Source organism: Nomascus leucogenys, chromosome 20, assembly GCF_006542625.1.
Source record: "Nomascus leucogenys isolate Asia chromosome 20, Asia_NLE_v1, whole genome shotgun sequence".
In the NCBI taxonomy this organism is placed as follows: Eukaryota; Metazoa; Chordata; class Mammalia; order Primates; family Hylobatidae; genus Nomascus; species Nomascus leucogenys.
Window position 1 is genome coordinate 3,206,025 of NC_044400.1, and position 25,515 is coordinate 3,231,539.

The 25,515-nt window shown below is 43.3% G+C and overlaps 1 protein-coding gene and 1 long non-coding RNA gene across 2 annotated transcripts in view; both read right to left on the bottom strand.

Moving 5' to 3' along the window:
• KIF5C (kinesin family member 5C) overlaps positions 1 to 25,515 on the bottom strand; it is a 153,135-nt gene that overhangs the window by 92,792 nt on the left and 34,828 nt on the right. Inside the window, exons 2-3 of the mRNA XM_003278698.4 lie at positions 12,519 to 12,609; positions 5,420 to 5,493 (exon numbers count right to left, since the gene is read on the bottom strand). Of these exons, the coding sequence (XP_003278746.3) occupies positions 5,420 to 5,493; positions 12,519 to 12,609 (165 nt within the window). The remainder of the gene's footprint in view (positions 1 to 5,419; positions 5,494 to 12,518; positions 12,610 to 25,515) is intronic.
• On the bottom strand, positions 18,045 to 18,676 carry LOC115831883. The gene is made up of 2 exons (XR_004027373.1): positions 18,607 to 18,676; positions 18,045 to 18,562 (listed from the first exon to the last, which is right to left on the bottom strand). It is a non-coding gene; the product is annotated as an uncharacterized LOC115831883 (long non-coding RNA).

The following is a 25,515-nucleotide window of genomic DNA, read 5'->3' on the forward strand; positions in this document are numbered from 1 at the left end:
GTGTGTGTGTATGGGAGTATGTGTGTGTGTGTATGGGAGTATGTGTGTGTGTGGTGTGTGTGTGTGGGAGTGTATGTGTGTGTTGTGTTTGTGTATGGGAGTATGTGTGTGTGGTGTGTGTGTATGGGAGTATTTGTGTGTGTGTGGGAGTGTGTGTATGTGTGTGTATATGGGAGTATGTGTGTGTGTGTTGTGTGTGTGGGAGTATGTGTGTGTGTTGTGTATGAGGTGTGTGTGTGTTGTGTGTGTATGGGAGTATGTGTGTGTGTTGTGTGTGTGATATATGTGGGCTCTGTCTGTATGTGTGCATGTATATGTGGGGGTGTCTCTGTGTGTGTGGTGTGTGGTGTGTGTGTATGTAGGGGGTATGCTATACAATGTGTGGTATGTGGTATATTGTATGTCTGTGTGTGTATGATGTATGTGGGGGTGTGGTATATAGTGTGTGGTATGCATGTCTATATGTATGTGTGTGATGTGTACATCTCTGTATGTTGTTATGTAGGGGTCATATGTGGTATATAGTGTGTAGTGTGTGGTGTGTTTGTGTGTGGTGTGCATATATCTGTGTGTATATGTATGATGTATGTGGAGGGGTGGTATGTAATGTGTGGTGTGTCTGTGTGTGCATATGTGTGTGATGTGTATATGTCTGTGTGTGTATGATGTATGGGGGCATGTGCAGTATGTGTTATGTGGTGTGTCTGTATGTGTGTGATATATATGTCTGTGTGTGTTTATGATGTATGAGGGCCATGTGTGGTGTGAGGTATGTCTGTGGTATGTATATGTCTGTATGTGTATGATGTATGTGGGAGGGTATGTGGTATGTGGTGTGTGGTGTGTCTGTGTGGGTATATGTGTGGTGTGTATATGTTTGTGTGTGTGTATGATGTATTTAAGGAGTGTGATATATGGTGTGTGGTGTGTCTGTGTGTATATTATGGTGTGTGGTGTGTCTGTGTGTGTATATGTGTTTGGTGTGCATATGTCTGTGTGTGTATCATTTATGTGGGGGATATGTGGTATGCGGTGTGTCTGTGTATGTATGTGTGTGTGTATGATGTGTGTGGGAGGTGTGTGTGGTGCATCTGTGTGTGATGTGTCTGTGTGTATATGTATGTGGTATGCATATGTCTGTGTGTGTGTACAATGTATGTGGGGTGTGGTAGTGGTGTATGGTGTGTCTGTGTGTGACGTGTCTATGTCTGTGTGTATGTGTGTGGTGTGCATATGTCTGTGTGCGTGTACAATGTATGTGGGGGTGTATGGTATGTGGTGTGTCTGTGTGTATGTGTGTGGTGTGCATATGTCTGTGTGTGTGTGCACGATGTACATGGGGGGGTGGAATGTGGTGTGTGGTGTGTCTGTGTGTGTGTGTATGAGAGAGATGTGCTCCTTAGAGGTCTTCACTGCCTCTACATTGACCCTTGCAGATGAGATGCGCAGCCCAGACACACAATGCACAGTTGCCTCGGGCAGTGAGAAGTGGGAAAACAGCCGAGAGCTATAGAAATTCAGAGACTAGAAATGTCCCAGATTTCTAGTAATAAAATGGGTAATATGGGATGGCTTGCTTGAGGGACACCAAATCTTGAAGAATGGGTAAGTTTGGGATGGGCAGAGAGGATGTGGGCGGAGAAGGTGAGTGGGAGAACAAAGTACAGGAACTGAGAAAGAACAGTGAAAGTGTATTTTAGCTGAAGGATCAAAGATGAACTTGGGGAGCAAAGAAATCCACTGCTTCATCACCTTGTTTCTCCCGGAAAGCAAATAGGAGAAAGACCTTTATAACTGCATCCGTATAATTCTATCCACAAACTTTTTCCACGGAATGTGATCTTTTAGGAGCACATATGAAAGAAGAAACAAGACCCAGGCCACCAGCCACTGAACAAGACTCTCTTTGTTCCAGCCCCAGTTGCCTCCTTGACCTCCCAAGCAGGGCAGAGTTTCCTGAAACACTTAAGACGCCAGCCCGTCAGTACATGAGCACCATGCGTTCAGACAGGCTTGTTCAAAATCACTTGGCAGGCCTGGTGGGATGGCTGGGAAGCCTGTACCATTCAGATGACCTCCAAGCATCTCTTTGGGCAGAAAGAAAAAACACAAGGTGTCTCCATCCATCTATATCAGTGTGCAGAAGAGGATCACAAAGTAGGGCATGGGGCCAAGAGAGGCCCTTCCCGGCATCACACACTGAACAAAAGAACAGTCCCCTTTTCCTCAGCTGGAGCTGGAACCCCCTGTGTCCTCCCCAGTGCCAACCCTGGGTATGGGCTGCACAAGCCCAGGACCTTCTGTGTGTTGGTGTCCACCAAGCTTAGCATTAACACTGTCCAGTGAGTCATATATTTACTGAAAACCTACCTTAAATGCTCCATCTTGAGAAGCTAATATTTCCAATTTTATGTAGGCTTAATCTGTTTGTTCCCCTCAATACAAGGTAATGGAATCACCACTGGATGTCAGACCAAAAACAGGGGGATTAAAATGAAAAACAGCTTAAAATGTGACTGCTCTGTCCACTCAGGGACACTCAGGGAATTAACATCCCCTTCCGTAAGCCTTTGGAAGATCACAAGGTGTAATTTGAATACATAAAATCCTCCTTTCAGAGAATGCAGACCCTGTAGGGCTTTTTTGACTTAATTGCATTCCAGGATCCTGGATTTCTTGGTCTCCTGAAGTATCTATGACTTCAGCTTGGGGCTCCTCCTTCCCTCTGTCTTCCTCTGAAAATATCCCCTACCTTTTCTCCAACCTATAATTACCCTACAGAAAGAACTCGATTAAGTGAGGGGGTGGGTGGCACTAGGAAGAAACTCCCATCCACATCAACTATTTCTAACTGTAGGCACAAGTATGTGATCTGCAAAAGTCACAATAAAGGAAAGCAACTCATTACAATTGACCTTTTAAAACTGACAAAGATGAAGAGGCAACTGGAGGTGAAACCTGTCCGGAGCCCAGTTCCTTTCAGGTCCCGCATGAGTCCTCAGCATTGTGAAGTTTACACTGTAAGACTCAGACGGCTTGAGAGCCTCTAGTTTATAGCAAAATATCTCTTCTGTTGGTTTTTGTTTTTGTTTTTTGGTTTTTAATTTTATTATTTATTATGATTATTTTTGAGACGGAGTCTTGCTCTGTCACCCAGGCTGAAGCTCAGTGGTGTAATCTTGGCTCACTGCGACCTTTGCCTCCCCAGTTCAAACGATTCTCCTGCCTCAGCCTCCTGGGTAGCTGGGACTACAAACGTGCGCCACCGTGCCTGGCTAAATTTTTTTGTATTTTTAGTAGGATGGGGTTTCGCCATGTTAGCCAGGCTAGTCTCGAACTCCTGACCTATGTGCTGGGATTACAGGCGTAAGCCACCACGCCTGGCCTCCCGTATTAGTTTTAAAGGGCGGGCATAGCTCTTTGCCATCACCCTACATCCATCTCTTCTCCCGAAATAAGATTTTACACTGGAGAGCATTCTCTCTCTTGATGTCTTACAGTTTAAATTTCTGGCATTTAGCAAGTACCTTATATTTTCTAATCCCAAAGCTTAAAAGGTCACTATTGTAAGCATTCCAAGAGATTTTGGGGGATTTTAAATAACGCAGGTTGCTTTTGTTTTTTTGTTTGGCATTATATATAGTTTGGTAATTAAAAAAAAAAAAGAAAAAAAAAACCTTCAGACTGATTGAATTCCTCACTAGACACCATATCTCTCTTTCAAGTGCCATCAGACCTATGAGGGAGTTTTTGTCCACAGCTACTGGACTAGGTGGGACACAAGAAATGTAGAACTGCAACTTTTCTATAGTCTCAAGGTCAAGAGTCGGGGGCCTAGTAAGAGGGAAAGGCGAGGGGCCGGGGCAGGAGCGTGAGGATAGCAAGGCAGTGCTTCCAAGACATTCTGCAGTAGAGTGTGAGAGGAGGAAAAGACGGGCTGATGCCACTCAGGTGTCAGGGGAAAGACCTGCTTAGTCAGAAAGAAGTGATAAATAAACCTCATGCTTCCTTTAATCTGTGCAGTCTCTGAACCACTTTGTCTTCAGCAAAATGGGTGAAAGAGAGTCAACAACACAGAAATGAGATCCCCGGCACTGTACCCCACACTTGAAATCGGTATGAGCAGAACATCAGAGCCCTGAGGATTTTAGCCTCGTGCCTTTGAAATCTCCTCTTCAATAGGAATGATTCATAAGCTAAACCGATTCTGCAGCAGCCGTCTCAGTGCTATTCCCATGAGGGCATCGTAAATGAAAAACTCTAAGCTGGAAGGATTAAGGATTCATCTTACCCTGCTGCTGAATTCCCCAAACTTCCTCTGCGCGGTTTCTTATAATAACCACACTTACCACCTCTCCTTACCTGTCAAGTGGGCCTCACCTTTAGAAGAATTATCAGGCTCTGAAGGCCCTATAGGATTTGGTGATTAAAAAAAAAAAAAAAAAAAGGAAAAGAGGAGGCAAAGAGGTTCAAATTTGTCTGCAGACCTGCCTTGTTTGGAAAACAGACTGAAGCCACAAAATTCCACAGCCAACAATTGGAGCTGGGGTCATACCCTGAAGTGCCTTCAGGGAGCAGGTATGTAAGTCAATAAGGAAAGATGCCGAATATAAGTTCGTCTTCACCCCAGTGTGCATGAAGTGGGCTGGGTGTGAGTACAATGGAGAGTCCAGCCCCATATACATGGGGTGGCCAGGGCCAGTATCACAGGTACCATTTTCACAAATACTAACAAATATTTTACCAAACTTCTCCAAGGTGACAGCAGCTGTTCCCTGCACTAGAAATGTTAACAAAAAGTTGAACAGGACAATGAAGTGAACAGTGAAGCTTGAATTTTATATTATGGTGAAATTCACCCAGTGCTGCCAGATCTTCAGAATATTCAACCTAAGATGGAAAATTTGAATTGTGTGAAATCACCCAATTTTTAACATTGCTTACAATTAAAAAAAAATACTGTGCAGGCCAAACAAAAATATATCTGTGGGCTGGACGTGGCCCACAAGCCAACTTTTAAAAATCTCTGACCTACAGTTTTTTATTTATTCTAAGAGACAAACCTCCCCGGGGGCCTTCATCAGGGTAAATGATTTTCCCAACAGGCTTTCCCAGTTAGATTGAGGCCAAAGTCCAGAATGATATTCACACTACCGCTTAGCTAATCAATGATTGTTTCTGAATAGAATGTATTGTTACTGTCACAAAGTTATCAATAAAGTACTTTTTAAAATACTGAATTCCTGAGACTTTATTTTTCGCTGCTATTTTAAAACTTCTCAAAGACATAATTAATTGGCCAAACATAACCGTCTCTATTTCCCAGTAAAGAAAGCCACATGCACCTCAAGTTTTGCTGGAAACGTCAGTTCCATTCAGTCATCTCAGAGATTCGCATCAGAGCACATTGTAATCTTACCTCCATGGTGTGGGTTTTTCCTGATGAAGTCTGCCCATACGCAAAAATTGTTCCATTATAACCTTCAAGGACATCTGTGAACAAGAAAAAGAAATTAAAATTAACTCATTACTTTGATCATATGCTGGTGTAGGTTGCATATTTTAAAATTACACTTTCCAAATGGCCCATCTCATTTTTCATACAAATGATATATTTCAACTCCATGTGAATTTTAAGTAGAATTATGAGATAAGAGCAGAAATGCAGGCCTCTGTTGTTCTACAAATAGAAAGAAATGGACTCACATTTCACAGAATATATTAATGAAGAAGGAGGCAGACACACTTTCTCCCAACGACATCAAAAGGAAGATAGAGACATGGAGCAGAAAACTTTTTTTTAGTAGAAGGATATTTCAGTTTTCTTCTATAAGTTGATCTCTTGAGATCAGTTGGGGGAAAAAGAAAACATTATGCTTATGCCCTGTTTCTGGAGTGACATGAAGAATAGAATTTCCTTCCTGAAGACTTAATTTGGGTCAGTTTAAATGCTGGCCCAGGCTAGCTCCTTGGGGAGGTTTCTCCTGAAAGCCCCAGAAGAGCTCCTTGAGTCCAGAGGTGGGGGAGGAAAAGGGCCCCACTCTATAAACAGAGCCTCAGGGTGACAATCCAATAAGCCCAGAAACTAGCCAGGCCCTCACTTAAATTTAATGTCTCTGTGTTTGCACTGATAGTGCTAACAAGCCAGCCCAGGTCCATCAGCATCAGGATATTTCTTTTAATTACACAATGAGAGCACTGTGCAAACCCCTCCACACTGCAGGTCGGTGCCACATCACACAGGGACAAGGGGAGGCTCGAGGGTGGAGGCTGCTTTTTGCTGAAGAGCTGAAGATTATCTGTGGGAATTCTTTCAAAGCAGCAGAGGTGATTAAAATATATTTAGCACTCATTTCCCTCCTGCTTTCCTCCTTCATCCTCACAAATATCACTGGAAGAGGAACAATGCATCATTAATATCCTTGATCCTCCATTCCGAATAAGGGGAGGAAGTCTTCATTTGCACAAGCTGCAGTGGCAGGGAGAAGGGCCCCACACTGAGGTGTCCTATTCAGGGTCATGTAAAAAACCAAGCCAGGCAATCAGCTCCATCTACTTCAGGCTCTAAATAGAGTTTTTCTTTTGGGAGCATGGTAGAGGGGGTTCTCTGAATTTTATGATGCTGGCTTGTTTTTGTCTTGCTTTGATGGGTTTGCTTTTTTGAATTTTTTTTTTCTATATCCATTCTGATTTGTTATGTTTTTAAAAAAAATTTTAATAAACATTTGACTGATCTGAGGTTGTTGAAGTGTGAACTGGGATAAGAACAAAAAGTAATATTTTATTTTAGGAAGCTAAGAAAAGAAAAATTAAGTGGCAGGATTTTTTTTTTAATTCTAGCAGCCCTCAAGAGTTTGTATTAAGCTATACTGGGGGTTGGTGGGAGAGGAAGGACAGACAGAGAGAGGACGGGGAGAGAGAATGTTCATACATATCAGATTTCGGCTAATGGTTCCCCTGGTAACGGCGGGAAGCAAAAACTTGAAGTAGTCGGTGTAAGGTTTGGAGGTTCAAGCTTCAGTTTTCACAAAAATGCCAAGTTACTCAAAGAAAAGATTCCTCAGGCCAGGGCAGACAGAGCACCTCTACACTAACACGAATATGATACGCTTTGAGGGACTCAAAGGAACAAGGTCCCACCCTTAGGTCAAACTTTAAAAACGCCATATTCATAACACAAAAAACTCCAGCCTATTGGAATGCTGGCTACATCCCAATATTACAGTTTCCATTGATTCGAAATTACCATGTATTAGAAATTAACCATCCCCCCTACACACACACACACACACACACCCTGAAAGGGCTTCCCTTGTCTTAAGCCTCTGTGTATGAAACACTCTGGAACCCACTGGCCTAGGTGTTAGAACAGCACCGAAGTTGCCAGGGCCAGGGGTCCAGCCATCCTGACCTCTGCTGCCCACCCTGCAAGGGCCGATGTTCCCACGCAGGAGGCCCCAGGGAGGTGGTACTGAGCAACCGGCCACACCCAAGGAAACAGCTCAGAGCTCAGCTTCCTCCTGAATTAGGCCACACCCGAGGCCTCCCAGGTCTCATCCACGCCTCTGGGTCCATCACCAAACAGAAGGCACAGTCCCACTAACTCTTACTCCATCGCTGCTCATGAAACTCCTGCCAGTAAGGACTGAGTGAAGCACCTGAAAACCAGAGCTCGTCCGTGGCTTCACTTATTTTGGACTAAGGGGCTGAGGAGCGTGCGAGACTGTACTTGGAGAATGTCTCTTGCTGCCATTTCGTCACCGAGCACTATTTTTTTTCTCCTTCTTTTTTTGTAAGAAAAGGAGAACACATAAAACCCCACCAGAACAAACTCCACTCGGCCCTGAAAGTATTTACAGTCACGGCCCTGAAAGTATTTACAGTCACGTTACAGTTCATTCCCTGCTGCAGAACCTCTCTCCAGAGCTCAAGTTGAAGGGAGCCGACGTCGCCCTCTATCGGCTCCGTGTTGCACTAGAAGGTAATTTAAACGAAAAGGCTCTTTGAAGCCAGTGTGCTCTATTTTCTTCGAAACTCCAGGTTTTGGGGGTTTCTTTTCTGTTTGTTGTTTGTTTGCTCAGTCTGTATTTTGATTTGCTGGTGAGGGGAGGCAGAGAGAGGAAGTGGAGCAGGAGCCCAGCGCGTTTCTATGGCCACCGCGACCACAGGCAGCGGGGGAGCCCTAGCGGGAAAGGCCAGGCCGCGCCCCGCACTGCGGGGGCCACACCAACCTCCACCGACTCCCACAGAAGCACCCACAAAAGGCACTTTCATCACGTCCAGTGCCCGCTCCTGGGCCCACGGAATGCGTTTGTTTTAGAGTCTCTGCAGAAACAATGACTGTTTCCACATGCCAGCCACGCTCCGCAGACAGAACGTTTCTTTGTGTTGGTGTCTGGTGTGATGTGACCTCCACTGGTCCAGCATAGCCCGCCGCACCCCGGGGCCACAGCACTCTTCCATCCCGCAGCCGCATGAACCCCAGAAGGAGCTTCCACCGCAGGTGCCCAGAGCCTTCTCATCTCCCAGGGGAGGAGGAAGGATAGCAGTAGATACTTAAAATGCTCCTTGCCTCCCATTTGCTCAGTTCTGAATCCAGGTCTTGCTAAAGCAAAAAAGTTAGCGTCACTTTCAGATTAGAATTGGGGGAGGATGTGATCATACCTACCCATCAGTAGTCCTAAGGAGGCATGGGGCTTCCTACCGACTCTCCAGGGGAAATGGGGGCCTGTAGGGTTTCTGGTGATGGTGGCTGACAGGCCATCCTCACCAGTCACCAAACCACTCAGGTAGGCCATAACCAGAGGATGATGAGGCGGTCCTGCTGACTACCTGAGGCCAGCCCGCATGCTGGCTGGCCAGCCTAAAGGGCAGTCACTGCCCAGGCAAGGGCACGCTGCGTCTTCAGAATGGAAACGCACCTCATCACTGGCAGGCCACCAGGGCCATCACAAGGTGTGGGAGCCACCATCCCTGTCCCCTCTTCTCTACCCTCCTCCCACATCATTCCTAGCCCTGTCTTTTGCAATGCTTAGTTAATAGTCCATATGGCCTGACAGAACAGGGACCACTCATAAAATAATTGTCATCAAATGCTAGCTGTGTGCCCACCAGGAAAGGGGGCAGGGGAGTGCAGAAGAATATCAGTCAGTCAGTCTGACAAGCCCAGTCCATGGCCCCCGAACCAACCTGGCCAAATTATTTCACTGCTCTGAGCCTCAAATTCCTCTTCTGTACAATGAGGAAAATAATGCTCACCCTTCAGAAAGTTGTTATGATTTAAAATGCAACAACATATGTCAAGTATATAGACAGTGCCTGATAAGTCACAGCTAAAAATATTTTTCTTCTTCAGAGTCATATATAAGATAGTAACAAAACAGATCTGATAATGTCATCCTAAGCTTAACACTCTTCACTGAGTCCACATTGTCTGCAGGATAAAGTCCATCCATTTCCATCAAATTGCTCCAGCCTAACTTTCCCAGCCTCATCTCCCATAATGCCACTCTGCACCCTGTGCCGCTCCAAGTTGCCCAAGCAGAATCTGTGTGTTTATGCTTTTACTTTTGAAATCCCCTCTGCTTGTACAACCCTCCTATATTCTATAGTCCTCAAGACCCAACCTTTCAGAGAAACCTTCTTTAATTCTCCACTCCCTCTCCCGACCAAATGACAATACAGGTGACATTCTTCTGTGTTCCCGTGGCATTTTGCGTACACCCTTTCTAAAGTACATAATGCCTATGTGTGTGATGATTATGTACACATCTGTCTCTTTCCCTGTACTCAAAGCTCCTTGCAGACGGTCTTACATAGCATGGCGACTCTGGTCCCAGCAGTGCTTACCCCATGGTAAGTACTTAATACTACTTACAGAAATGAATGATTAAAAGAAACAACTGAATGAATGAATTTGAAAGGAATCAGAACTGGAAAACAAGAAATCCCCTTCTCTAGCACCTGGATCATCCGTAGCTAGTTAATTTGGAAGGCAAATGATTGGTGTGGCTTCTGGGGGCTGGGACATAGTTACAGTACTTCGATAATAGCATCCAGTTACCATGGTGTTTAATTCCTAGGCATCCAAAGGAGCCTTCCCATTTACTGTGCTGGTAGTCACGAACCCTACAACCTCTGAGAAGAGATGGAAGAGAATTCTACACGCTTTTTCAAGCATAATTTTGAAAAACAAACACCAGACAAAGATGGGAGCATGAGAGATGCCAGGACTCCACAAACAAATATTTAAAATATTTTTTTTAACCCAGTGAAGTGGTAGGGAATGAAAAACCAGAGAAAGAATAAAGCCATCGAGTTAAATGGAGCCTCCCAGATGCTCCAAATCATTAAGAGTTTAGATGGACTTGAAAGGAATGCTCCTTGGTCCACCCATTATCAGGAATCATAGGGACTATGGTGCCCTTCGGAAGTCATCTGATTTAATTATTAGCCTCTAGAAAAAAAGGGCTCCACAGCGCCACCTCCCAATCTTGATTTAAATAGGGTTCCTTGTGGCAAGAGATACCTCAGCTATACTTGGTCATCTGTTCCAAGGAGTTCTTTCTTATATCTCCAAGTTTTAGCTTACTGATTCTGAAATACATGGCCACTTCTCACACTAGCCTCAGTGGATATTTGTGAAATTCAATCAGACCTTCATCAATTCCTTTTTAAGGGAGAATAAGGCATGTATGTATGATCATACATATTTATGGTACTCTAGAAATGTCTGTTAGTCATATCATGTCAGGGCCTGATTTTATTCCACTAGATGGTTTTCTTTATAGCTCACTACATATTGGGTCTCAAGTTACCCAGAGTTAGGCCATATCTTCACAAGACCTGCCCATTTCTGACATTTCATACTGGAAAGAAATCCGAACATTGAAAGAGGCCCAAACTTCTTTAGTGAATAAAGACTCCAAGAGTATTACTATAGTTTGTGAATCACAGGATTTTTTTTTAACAGCATCCATTTCTAATTATGTCAGCTTAGAGAGGACAGGATGTATTTAAATGGCCCTCATGTTTAGCATAGCATGTGGTAAATACTATTTGTTTGTGATAATGAAGGGGGAGAGAAAAAGAAATTCTGGCACATATGTGATTAATCTTACTTTAATAAAAAATATATGAATGAGTCCAATAATAAGGAGCAGGGCTGAGTAGGAGCAAACCAAGAAAGATATACTGCAAAAACAGAGAAAACATGTTTAGAGAGAAAGAGAAGCAGAAGAGTAAAAGTAGAGAGAAGACAAAAATTACCACCCAATAAAGGTCCATACTGTTAATTCAGAAAGAGCTCAAATTCAGTCATATTTTTTTTCATTGGGTTTCTATCAAAATCTCACTGTGAAGACCTTCAAAATTAATTGATGTCTGCATCAAGAATGTGAATAACCATCCACCTCAGCAAGGAACATTACATGCTGACATGCATCTCCCACACAGGTGTCCAGGGTCAGAATTAATCGAACAGATGTACCCAGAGCTGATTTTCATGAATTTCAAATACTTAGGTTAGTCAGCTTCTAAAAACAAGCAGATCCAAACTGACATGGTAGGTTTTTTTGGTTTTGTTTTTACTTCTTGCTTTTTAAATCCAGAGCTGCCTATACAGGGGGCAGGATCAAGACATTTGAAAGCACAATTGCCACAGCATTCACATTTGAAGGAAATGATTTGATGATGAAAAGCAAAGTAGCAGGAGATGCCCCCCAGCTCTGTCCAGATGGCAAGCCTGCCAGTGCAAGCTTCAACCTGCCCCTGATTTGGAAGGACAAGGTGGAGCAACGTGTAAATTGCTTCATCTCCCTGCTGCTATTTTGACATGAATCCTCCAGGGCCAACGCCAGTCCTAGAGAAAACGATTGATCTCTAAGATGTAAATGTAGGCTTGAGGCTACCCGTTTGGAGGAGCAAATGTCAGGATCTGGGTGGGATGGTTGAAAATGGGTTAGGAGAAAGCATAATTAAGGAATGTTGAATAGCAAGACCAGCTCAATAACCAACACAGTAATGTGATTTTATGACACTGTAGAAAATTTCTCAGTGGCAAAAATTTTCCATATTTAAGGCTTCTTGCTGAGAGATATTAGTAAAAGGGAGACAGATGCACAGAATAAATCAACCAAAGATGTACAACTGGAGCATCAGGAATATATATTTTCTCCTTCAAAGGAAAAAGGAGGTTCTATACCTGCAGCCAGTGTTTTAAAATTATTACAGAAATAGTGTAAACACAGCTTACCTTGCTTTTAAGCTTTTGGGTGACAAAATTAAAAAGGTGGCAGAAGAAATAAAGACCTGTCCTTGAAAAGGGAGAATAGAGAGATTAAATAATTTGCCTGACATCATAGCAAATCAGGGCTAGAACCGAGGCTATAGAATTCAGTGTTTCCAATTAGCAGGCCTCTGCTTACAGTCAAGGCACATTGATTCCTAGGCTGCAAATATCACTTAATGCTTTCAATTACTCTGAATGGCCCAGGAGGAAATAAAGAAATAGCACTTACCTTTGACAATTTGCTTCGCACATGCATTGTAAACCTGCTCTTGGGTCGTGTTGGGAGGTAGCACTCTGTCGAAGACATATGGCTTCCCTTGCTAAAAAAGAAAGACAAAGGAAAGAAAACGGTGGAAAAAACACATTAGATGTTTAGGAAAAAAAACTCGCAAACATTAGTAGCTAGGCCATAGGCACTAAATCACCAACCCTGTTCTTTAAGGCAGTTCATTACCAAGAGTAGGGAATTTTTACAGCATAAACCACACATGCATTGTGTATATGTGCACTGTATGTTGAGAATCTGAGATTTTAAAAAAATTTAAATTTAACCACTTGTTAAATGAAGGGTAGGCTGAGACTCATTCATTCATTCGAACAAATATTTACTGAGCACTTACACAGAGCCTGGCACTGGGCTAGATGCTGAAAAAAAAAAAATCACAAAACAGTCTTGCTCTTGTGAATCATTCAATTAAGTTGAGCAGATAGCTAATAAGCAAGAAAGCAAACACATAGGAAAACGCAAAATGCCTAGGTTTAAAACAGTGGGGCAGAGGGAATGCTAGACAGGGCAAGCAAAGCCTGGTGAAGAAGGACCACTTAAGTGTATATTTACAGGATCGGGAAGATGGAGGCTCCTGAAGAGCTGTAGAAGCACATCCCAGGCAGGAGCCCAGCAGACAGCAAAGGACCTGGTTTGTTCAAGGAACTGGAGGGCAAGAAAATCAGGAGCCAGTTCATGCAGGCCACAGTTAGCCAAGGTGATGTGCTTAAATGTTAGTCAATGGGAAGATGGGACAAACAGATTTAAGTAGCTGCTGTTATTAGAAAGATATTATTGCTTTGTGTCCAAAAGAATTCTTTTGTTTTCTTTCTCATGCACAAGAGATGCTTTAACTGGGTTGAGGCTTCCAAGACAAAGAGAGCCCTTCTGTACAGTAAATCAAGAGATTTCCCCAGGTGTGCAGCCTTGGGATTTGGTTTGATGCTCAAATGTGTGTGTTTCAAGGAAATAACTAGTAGAGGGGAAGGGAAGAAACTCTACCGTGCACTATATGAGCCCCGACGCCCAATCACTCTATGCTTAATAAGGGATTACTGGGCATTTCGGTGCCAGGCACAGTGCTGAGTGCTGGGGAAGTGGTGGGTGGGACAGACACAGCCCTTTCCCTAGGAGAACCCATCCTGAGGGCACCTCTTCTCTACCACCATCACCCAGGCAGGGGGCAATCATGCTCACCCTCTTCCACAGCCGGACTCACTCAGGAGGCCCTTCATCTTCACGTTCCCCACATAGCAGAGGGGAGGGCAGAAGATGAGAAAGGAGGAGAGAGCAGAGCCAAGAGCCTCCTTTTCTCCCCCTGTGCCCCTCCTACTTGTGGCTCTGGACACCAGGAACCACCCAAGGACAGTGGGACTCCTCGAAAAGATAATTGCTCATGAGGGATCCAAGAGCAAGGCTTGTTACATCCTATAACCTTCACACAAAGTAAGTACACAGCTGTCAGAATGGCTTAATGTTCTACTTATTTATTACTTGGGTAGAGCTGGAGTGGAGATAAAATCCTAGCCCTTAAGCTTTACTCTCTGAAAACTGGAGAGCGCCAGCCAGGTAAATGAGCTACTTCCACTTGGTCTTAGAGAAATGGGGAATTTTCAGTTACTATAAAATTTTGTTTTGATGCAAAGCAGCAGAACCAGAGTCATTCTGCTAAAATTATAGAAATAGAACATTTTCTGATGTTTTGTTTGCAGTAAGTTTCCTTCAGTTAGTGAATCAAGGATTTGGTTGAATAAACAATAGACTATTTCTCACCATAGTCTATTGCCAACTATCAGCTTACTACATGCTTATTAAGCTTTATCTATTTGTAAAATTCAACTAAATGTCAGTAAGGTAAAAGGTAAGAATAAATATTTGCAGAGTTTGCCTGGGTATTTGTTATCAATTGAACTTTCTGGAACAAAAATGTAGCTCTGTTTAATTTAAAACAAATCCACTATTTATCCAAATAATGAGAATCACCATAATAAAGCGTCTTGTTTACAGCTTGATCCTGCTTTGGGCTTTAGAGAAAATACACTTAATACAGCAGACAAAATGACCTGTTAAATTATAGCACATGGTACAAAAAAAAAGGACTCCTCAGTTTTGCCCTTCTGTTTAAAATGTTTATTAGAATGCATTATGCTTTCACTTTAAGAGAAGTAGAGAGCAAGAAATCTCTATTCCTCATTTAAATAACGTAATTTATCAAATGACAAACAGATAATACAGTGATTCTTCATAACCTAAAGTTAACTCCCAAACAGAAGTTGCCTTCAAGTCATTATGATTGATACTAAGAAAAGATAAAATTTAGAAAGTGATTTGTTATGAGACCTATCTTGTCAGGATTAACACGTTATGTAGTTAAAAATGTAAATATTTTTATATGTCCTGTCTTGCACTGAGTTAGTTATAGGCTTTTATTTTAGGTCAACCTTAAAGTCTTGGAAGAGATTGATCAGAATTTAGTTATCGAATATTTTCAAAGGACTGACTTGTGGCATAGCTGTACCAGCTGTATATATAATTGCCATTTTAAAAAACCACTAATTACTCTTTGCTGCTTTAGTAATGGTATGAAAATCTCACAAATCCTGATTGAGACTTGAACAAAGACCCTTCCCCAATAGCCCCCAAGGAGGCAAGATTGTCCATTTTTTATTCCACCATGGCTAAAGTTTTCTCCAGGCATGCACTGGGCCCAACTTGCTCTAGTCATCACTGAGTTTACAGCTACAGAATACACTTTTCAAATGACATTTAATGCGGGTTCTGGGCACTAACACTTGAAACCTAATGATGAGGTCACCAGTCACTCCTTCTGGAGACACGAGTCCTTTCCATGTGTCTATGCAGCACATGGTTCTCTCCAACCTCTCTGGCTACCTCCATCAATGTCCTCTGCTGGTGTTTCTTTCAAACTTCTAAATGGTGGTGTATCCAAGACCCAGACCTCTGCCTCCTTTCTGTCTACACTCTTGAGTTACAGGTAATTTAAATGAATATTTCAGCCTTCATCTCTCTTCTAACATCCAGATTCACATGTCTGTAGACATGTCCATTTGGGTGTCCATGAGCCACCTCAAATTTAACTGACCAAAAAAGAGCCATCAAGCCCTCCATATCTGAGTAAGAACTATACCACCAATCACCTAGTTACTCAGACTGAAAACTAAGAACCATTCAATATGTCCCATAGATTCCATATCCAAACTATATCCCAAACCCTATCACTTCTCACCACCTATACCACACAAACTTAGTCCATCACATTTCTCCATCAGTCTCTTCTACACAACAGCTATCACCTCCTGACCGGTCTCCCTTCCTTAATTCTTGCTTCTATCAAATTTCCACTTAGCAGCTAAAATGAGCTTCCTAAAACTGTAAATCAGATACCAATTCCTTGCCTAATTCCTTCCAAAGGCTCCTATTATTCTTAGATTAGACCCTCTTTGCCCTCAGCTGCCTGCATTATCCTCCATCTCACTACAGTGTGGCCCCACGGACTTTTCTCTGTACGATGCTTATTCCCTAGTTCACAGCCTTTGCTCTTAACTCTTCCTTTCCCTTAGAATTATCTCACTGCAGATATTCATTCACCTGTCTCCTTATCACTACTCTTTAGAACTCAATTCAAATTTCTCCTTCCCTGAAAGTTTTCATGATCCTAGGAGCCCCAACCCCACCCAGGTATCACTCTCTATACATTACCCTAATTAGTTTGCTCCATAGTAGTTAGTATGTGACTAATTATCAATCAATCTAATTAATCACTACAATTATAGCATTTTACCCGCTAAAACAGAAGCCATATAAATCCCAAGTCCTAACCCCATGTAGGCAAACCTGCTTCAATTTATGAAGGGAATCTGGATGAGACACACACATTCCACACACATTACTACTGAAAATAAAGTATATAAGCTTTGCCTTGAAGCCTGCATGTGGAACAGTGCTAATTACATAGGAGCAGTATAACTAAAATTAATAATTTACCAGGATCACATACAAAAAATAACAGCAGATGGTTCTTACACTTTTATAGTTAAAATTTTAAAAAATCATACCACCAGAACTCTATCAAGTTGTTGAATGCAAGGTGTCTGTGAACCATATGGCCTGCCTATTAATACATTTGACCCATTACCCAACAACTGTTTCCCAGCCTGGAAGGAATATTACTCTGGGAGACAATAGAAAGCAAAAGATTCACATAAACGTTTCGAAAATGTTCACCAGGAGGGATGTTAAGGAAAGTGATATTAATTATCCCCAAGAAGAGATCATTAAGGTAGCATAAGGTTGCCAATGATTTGAATGATTTTTCTTCTCTCTTTATCAAGAAAGAAACAAACAAAGGCTAAAATTTTCACAGAGAGATTTAAATTCACTCTGTGGAATTACCTTCTGACACTGAGGAGTACTGTATCAGAAGAGGAACTGATTATGGAGAACAATAATTAACTCTGTGTTCCAGGCACTTATATGACTTCATTCCTCAAAGTACAGAAATGACAAGTTCTTTCAGCCTGTGCTGCCACCTTAACACTGTCACCAACACCATCACCAACCACGATGACCCACACCCTTTTATACTCTAGCCCATTTAATTCTCATAAGAACTCTATGAACTAGGTATTATTATCCCCATTTCACAAACTGGAAAACTAAGGCCAAGCCATATTATCTGCTCTATTACTTAGAGGAAATAACTGCCAGGCCCTTACTTCAAGTGTTCTTCCTTTACGGAGTACTGTTTTCCTAAAAAGCTTATGATTTGCCAGAAAAGCAGGAGGCATCCACAATAACACATGCCAAGACTAATATGAAAGACTGAAGCCAAGTGATGATGAGGTAACAAAAGACAGAGATCCCTACTGTAGCCTGTGGCAGTCAAGAAAGTGTTAACCATGAAGGTAGTGCTGACATGAAACCGTTGAGGAAAGAAAAACTGAAGATCTGGGAAGAAGGCAAGATTGGGGAAAAAAAAATTTTAAAAAGCAGAGGACATGCAATGGCAAGCATTCCTTTCAACAGGAGGAATTAAAAATGGGCAAAGGCCAATCAGAGGCTAGGGAAAGACAGATGCAAGGCTTGCTATGGAAAGTTGAAGTTATTTTTAAAATTGTATAATTTTTCAGAGCCAAAAGGTCCTTCCAGGTCATTTCAACCCATCGTCATGTTTTATAAAGAAAGAAAGATCAGGAGAGGGTAGATGGCGTGTGTGCAGCCAGCTAGGTAGGCAGCAGATGTGTGCCTCGCATCCAGACCTCCTGCCTCCCTATCCAGTGCTCTAGAAGTTCCACTTTAAAATCACTTGCTCTCTCCAAACATCAAGGAAACAAGAAGCCTGAATTTCTGGTCCTTTTTTCCCCTGCTTTCCTCCCAATCAATTCCAAATTATTTTCAAATACAAAATTAACTAGTCCAATGAACAAAGAGTTTTGCTCAAGATGTGGTCAGTGTCATTCTGTTTAAAAAAAAAAAAAAAAAAAAGTTGGTGACCCACCTACATCAGGTATTTGCATTACACTAAACTTACCAAGCAGTTATCCCCTAAATGAAGTGAAATGAAAAAGTGACAATCATTCACAATGTACCAGCTCAGGAACTTGGCATCCTACTACCCTCACAACACCTAAGTGCTGAATCATATCTTGGGCCCCTCCAGGTCCCCAGGCCTGTGACTCCTGAGCTTAGCTCCACAGAGCACAGGGGCCATTTAATTTCCGAGAGCCCCAGCAAAATTTACCGTTTCAAGGCCATCCTCCGCACTCTTTAAAAATAAACAAAATTTCAGTGTTCATTCATAAAGTCTATTCACGAAAGGTGAGGAGCCATGTCTGGTCCAGGCACTTGTACACTCGCCAGCTTTACTGTTACAGCTTTGGAGCCTCTGGAAACTTCTGTGAAAATACCAGTGGCAGACCTGCAGCAGATCCTGTCAGGGGCCTGACTGTCCTCTCAATCTCCACCACTTCCATGTAGGCTAGTCTAACCTCCCATGGTCAGCTCCTGCACCTCTCTGCCTGGCTGGTCTAACCTCCCACGGTCAGCTCCTGCATCTCTCTGCCTGGCTGGTCTAACCTCCCACAGTCAGCTCCTGCATCTCTGCCTGGCTAGTCTAACCTCCCACGGTCAGCTCCTGCATCTCTCTCCCTGGCTAGTCTAACCTCCCACGGTCAGCTCCTGCATCTCTGCCTGGCTGGTCTAACCTCCCACGCTCAGCTCCTGCATCTCTCTGCCTGGCTAGTCTAACCTCCCACGGTCAGCTCCTGCATCTCTCTGCCTGGCTGGTCTAACCTCCCACGGTCAGCTCCTGCATCTCTGCCTGGCTGGTCTAACCTCCCACGGTCAGCTCCTGCATCGCTCTGCCTGAAGGCTTTTCTGGCTGCTGGAGCCCTCTTGGTCACCCGCAACAGGCCAAAGGGACGTTGTGGGTACCAACCCCAGCAGTTCTTAGTCAATGGCTATTAAGAGTTGGGGGGTCAATACTTTAGCTCCCATGCCCAGGGGTGGTAGTGCAGGGGTGACCCTGAGGCATGTATTCCAAACTGGCACCCAGACCTCCCCAGTGGGATGAGGCTCCCATTACCCCTAGTGGGAACTCACATGATGGCACACTCTATATGGGTCCTTCACTTCCCTGCCTCGCTTCACTCTTCATCGGTGTTTCCTAGGGTCATCTCCCAAAGAAACCTGCACTTCCATCCTTGCCTCAGGGTCTGCTTCTGTGGGAGCCCCAAGTAAGGCAAAATTCAAGACATTTTGCTCCCAAAGGTCTTTCATTCAGTAGGTCCTAAGATATTTGGACTGGTGGTTTTACTGTCAAATATGAAGCCATCACATGTGGTTGCTGCTCAGCCAAGAGATTGAGTGGAAATTTGAAATCCTTGCTAAAATTCAACAAGCTGGGGCTTTGGGACACTATCCTGGAAAGGGGGTACACCTTTTCCTTCATAAAAGGATTCTTGCTGGTCGCTTGCCAAGCAATGGTCCCACAGGGCCACATCCACCCAGGGAATTATCAGTTTCTAACTGACACAATTCTAGAAGCATCAAAGGCTCTTGAAGGCCCTGGCCTAGCAGAGCACCTTAATGGTGCAGGGCAGGTGCTCAATAGATGTCTGTTGATCATAATGATGACTAATACCTGCCAGATGGGCCCAAGGAATGCTAGAGGAGGGTGCCACCCTCAAATGGTGTACAATACAGGAGACGCACACTGTATTTCTCCAGTGTGTCAGAAACTTCACTTATTTCCCACCATTCTTACTCCCCACCAAGATTTTAGCAGTCCTGAAGTCACTCTGTCTTTCTACACTCCTTTACCTCTTTACCCCATTACCTACCTTCCCATTTATCTGAAGCTGGCCTGCAAATTGTCAAGGCAGGAAAAACCCCACTTTGCACATTGGGGCAAAACATCCCATACCTGGCAGTGACCACCAGCTCTTTCCCATCACCGTTATACCGTCTCCAGGGACTACTCATTTGCAATGGCAGCCTCACAGGGAGACCCTAAGACCATGCTGATGTCTCCAGTCAGCAGAAGCCTCTACTCCAGCTCCCCATTCTCCTCTCCACTCCACTGCCTGCCCAGTCTACAGTGGGATGACGCTGTAACTGGGAGCATAAATGCTAAGCCAGAGCTGCCCCTGGACATTGCCCTCCCCCTCCCCACACTGGCTCCATGCCCCAAGGAAAGCAGCTGGTGCCAGTTCTGGCCAAAGCCAAGGCTGCTCCTAGGAGAATCTGCAATGAAACAAATGTCCACAAAGCAGCCACTGGCTTCTAATGGAGTTGCCAAGGCAATGCCAACCACTTCACATATTGAGAATGAACAAAGGCAACACACAAGAATGAATCTTGTGAGCCTTCCTGCGGGAAACCAGGCTAGAATTCTTTCCTTTCTGCCAAAATTCCCACTGTGTGGACACACAGGCACTGTCAAGATCACAGACAGCTACAAAAGAACATTCGGAGAAGGCAAACTGCCCGAGCAATAATGAAGAAATTCAGAATCATTGCCCGGCTAACAGGCATAATGAAGACAGAAGTGTTACTTCTGTTAAGGAGAATAACGGAACCTGTCCCTCAAAAATAAGGTTCTTATGTGTATGTGATTTTCATTTCAGATCAAAATACAATGAACTCCTTTCTCTCTCACCCCCCCCTAGCTCTTTCGCCTTTGATTGCTGTGTACCCTTACCTACAGGGGGTAGGAGGAAAAGTCAGGCAACTGGTTCTAGTCCAGAAACTGGCCCCTCACCTGCTTTGAGACCTTGATCAATTTACCTATATTTTCTAAGCCTCTTCCTCTCTGTAAAGTGAAAGGTTGAATAGTTCTGGCTCTAACAAGCTATCACAATAATGAGCAGTAAGGAATGCTGTGATTTTCCCATCAGAATGGCTTCTGCCTTGACCTACAGCATGAGCTAAGGTAAGCTGTAAACAGGAGAGAGCTCCATGTTCTCTGCACTCAGAGGAAGGAGCAGAAATTGCTGCCATGGTTATTTCAGCAGATCAAGTTTTCTGCCAAGTCAAGTCTGAAGAAAAAAAAAATCAAACCTTCTTCACTGGATGGGAGGTGAAAAAGCCATTTCACAGAAGGTAGAATGGAGGATCTCTTGTGCCAAATGGAAGATAACAAGGATAGCACTGAGCCTTCTCTCTGGGGCGCACCGCCCTGGTGGGGCTTCCTGGCACAGCGCAGTACCATCCGGTCAAACTGCCACTCGACAAACTTCTCCTAGTTACGCTGAATCTCATGATGGCGCTGCCAACACGGGAACACGTGGTGACACATGTAAAGTTCTCTTCCCTTTAGTTAAAAAATCAAAAACAAAAGCTTTTCCCAGACCTTCACTTGGCTAAGTATGGTGCATAGAGAGGCTTCTGAAAAACACTGCAAATATTTACTGCCAATAGAATTAATATTTGTTAACTTTTTTCACTCTTCAGAAACAGCTTACATAATTATAATTATCCCATGTATTGAGCAGTAATTTTACTTTTATAATAAGTTAAGGCCCCTCAGTTCCATTTGTTCCTCATGATTTTGGGGGTGAGACAAGAATATCAACTTCACTTTCTGGGAATGGAGAATAACTTCCCATGGCCATGTGGAAGGCAAAACTTTGAGCTGAGACTGGGATCCAGAATTTCTGGTTCCCAGCCAAGCCTTCTACCCGTAACACCATATTGCATCTTGTAACTGTTCCCTCAACTATAGATTTTCCAAGAATTCCACACATTTGGGTTTAGAACATGATGCCATATAACCTAGAGTGCAATGGCTTGCTTCTACATATTATGGATAAAATAACTCCCATAAATTACAAGGAAAATGTTCCACAAAAGAGTATAATTACATTAACCAAAACCAGCAATAGTCATTAAGTTCAGGATGTCTATATCACAATGGGTATTTAACATGCCACTCCCATTCAATCATAGTGCACTAGCACTGTAAATGAGAGCTGCTGGATGCAAACTCCAAATAGGTCTTTAATAGTCAACTACATCTAGATGGACCATCTGGAACTTGGGCTACACAACGCTCATGCATCCCAGGGTACATCATCTCAGTTGTCATACAGGAGAAGGGACATTTGACCCACAGTAGCAATGGTGGGTTGCCCAACTGGCAAATGAAGTACTTGAAGCACTAAAATATATATACAGGCCAGGTGCAACAGCTCATACCTGTAATCCCAGTACTTTGGGAGCCCGTAGTGGGAAGATCACTTGAGGCTAGGAGTTTGAGACCAGCCTAGGCAACACAGCAAGACCCCATCTCTATAAAACATTTTTAAAAAATTAGCCAGTCGCGGTGGCACGCACCTGTTAGTCCTAGCTAGTCAGGAGGCTGTGGGGAGAGGATGATGCGAGCCCAAGAATTTGAGGCTTCAGTGAGCTATGATCATGCCACTGCACTAAGGCCTGGGCCACAGAGCAAGACCCTGACTCCAACATATATACACACATAGAATTTTTTCTTTAAAAATTTTTTGTTGCCGAATTCAGCCACAATTTTATAAGCCAAAAATCTTTAAAAAGTGGTTTTAAGTGTAGTTGACACACAAGCATTGCATCTTTTAAAAGATTTCTAATTTTAGTTGGAGGACGGGGCACCATATTTTTCAACGCTTAGGTATTGGAAGAGCCGGGTGGCCACACACATGTGGAATTTGAAGAACAAACTCTCCCAACACTTCCTTCTGCCAGCCCCTTCCCCTGCTTCCTGACTTGAAGTTCCACCATTTGAACTAGTAATGGATTCAATAACTTTTAAAAGAAGACTATGATTCCAGAAGGCTAATTTATCAAAAATAGCCCTCTAGTCTTCTGCCAGGAGCAGCAATTAGCTTATCAGATTCGTTAGTTAATAGAACCAAGATAAACCAATTGTTCATTTCTAAGCAGTGAAGTGGGGATGAGGAGAAAAGAGGGAGGGGCAGGAGGAAGGGAAGGATTTCCCAAGCCAAGCAGGAAAAATCAGTGTGATGAGCAAGATGGCACCAGAGGCAAATGTCATTTCCTTCACAACTAGCCTAGGATGGGCCAGCAGATAATAGTTTAAACCTAGTATCCGAAGCAGCTTTTGCCCAGCAATCTAGGGTAATAATTGTTTAATATACACCAAGGCTCAGGTCCTGAAGGGCCACTTACTGGCACCCTCTCCCTTAAGACGGGAGCCCTGGGTTCATCCAAGGTTTCCCTCCAATATCTACCTCTTCACAGGCTCCTTTCTTTTAACATAAAGCATGCTTATGTTTTCTTATTCTCTTAAGTTTTTTCTTTGTCCTCCCTCAAACTACTGCCCCAGCTCTAGCCCCTTTCTCTATCAAACTATTTAGAAGGTTGGTCTTCTCATGCCTCTACTTCCTTGCTCCTCCCATCACATCCTGCCACCTAATTTTTGCTCTCATTCATCTGCCTTCTTAAAGGGCTTCATGGCCTCTTAATCTTCAATTCTAAGACACTTTGATGGTCTGCAATCTCCTCAATATTCACAAGGGTAGAATTGTGCACCAGCCCAGCCTTGTGGAAACTCTGCTCTGCTGCCCCCATGGATGCTGCGTGCTCTGGCTCAGCTTCCTTCCTCTTTGACCCCTTCTTTTCCTCGTCACTGCCAATTTTTCTTTTTCTCCTTCCCACCAATTCCAAATGTGAGAATGTCTCCAGATCTCTCACTGGGCCTCTTCTCTTCTCTTTTGCACCTTCCGTTTCCATACTCTCTCACATGGAAAGGCACAAACATTCCTGTAGTTTTAGCCACATGCTGTAGGCAGAAGACGAACAAAGTCTATCCTGAACTCTGAGTCCCAAACCCACATTGTTAACTATCTAATTAAAACCTCCAATTAGATGTCCCCAAGTACCCTAAACAATATATGTTGAAAAGAGAGCTTACTGCCTGTCTTCTCCGCCTCCTTCTCCTCCACCTCTTTCTTTCACTATCCCCAGTCATCCAGGATAAAAAGCTCAGAGCTATCTCTCCTACAGTTGTCCCTCACCACCGTCACCCAATCAGTTGCCACAGAGTGGTCATTCATTTCTTTGATGTATCTCATTTTGCGTCTCAACTGTTCTTACTACTTTTTGCCTAGACTTGTACAAGGGCCTTCTAAGTGATCCACTTGTCTTTCTTTTCTCCAGTGTGCTCCACATCCTTTGCCAAATCCATCTGCCTCTGGCCCAGCAACTAAAAGAGCTTGCTAGGATGCCCTATGGTATATGATCCCCCTAGTGAGAGACACCTTCCACAACGGCAGACCTACCAATCCCCACAGGAACGTCCTTCCCTACTGGACCTCACTGCTCTGACGATTCCCTCTAACTGGAATGCCATCTCAATGATTTGACCGTGTTATCTGTCAAAACACTACTCATTCCTCTGGAAGCACCATGTCATGGAAAGAATGCAGGATCCAGAGTTAGAGACTGGGGTGAGAGAGGGCTAACATATTTGACTGACTCGTATGCTAGACCCTATGTTTTACCTGGGGCATAACATAGATTGCTGACAACTATTCTTTAATGTAATTGCCGCTCTTCATTTTACAAGTGACAAGGTCAGGTTCAGAGATATCCATGGCTTGCACAGGGTCACAAGGCCCGTATTACATTGGCTTCACATGGTAGTTGTGAGAACAAATAATAAAAGGCATATAAAATTACAAATTGCAAATTACAAATCGCACGTATGTTATTAACATTATAACTTATCTTACCCTTTTATAGATTTTTAGTTATTTAAGGACATGTTTTCTATTTTACCCATCTTTGGATTCCCTGCAGCATTTATGATAAGTATTAAAAGTGCTTAAATTAATAGCTGTTTAATTAAATTGGATTTTTCATGTCACATTTTGAATTAATAGAATTTTTAAAATTTTACTCCAAAATTAAAGCTGCCACTTATTGAACAGGTCCAAGTGCCAGGCAGAGACTACTGTGAGTCTCCACAGCAGTGCTCCAAGTTAGCATTATTACATCCATTTTACAGACGGAGAAATCAGAGTTCAGAGACAACACATATAGTCGCACAGCTGTAAGTAGGAGAGGCAGGAGGGTCTGATTTCAGAGCTCATGATTTCCCACCATTAAAGACCCTCGATCACAGATATCCAATTCACCTAGACCCACCAAAATCTAACATTTCTGCAACTGAGGTGATTCCCATCTCTTGTGAGCAGAGAAACGTTATTTTCCTTCTTACAGCCATAGTACTGAGAGCTCTCTTTCAGACTCTGCTCAGCATTAATTACCACATCCTCATGAACACCAGGATAATCAGCCCTCTGCCCTAAACAACTAAACATCTTTCTTACAGTTTTACAGATTTAGGGTTTCTCGTCTTACTGCTTTATTCAACAGATATTGACTGAGAATCCTCCATGTGCCAGGTACTGTTCAAAAACACTGGGAACCCAGCAGGGATGAG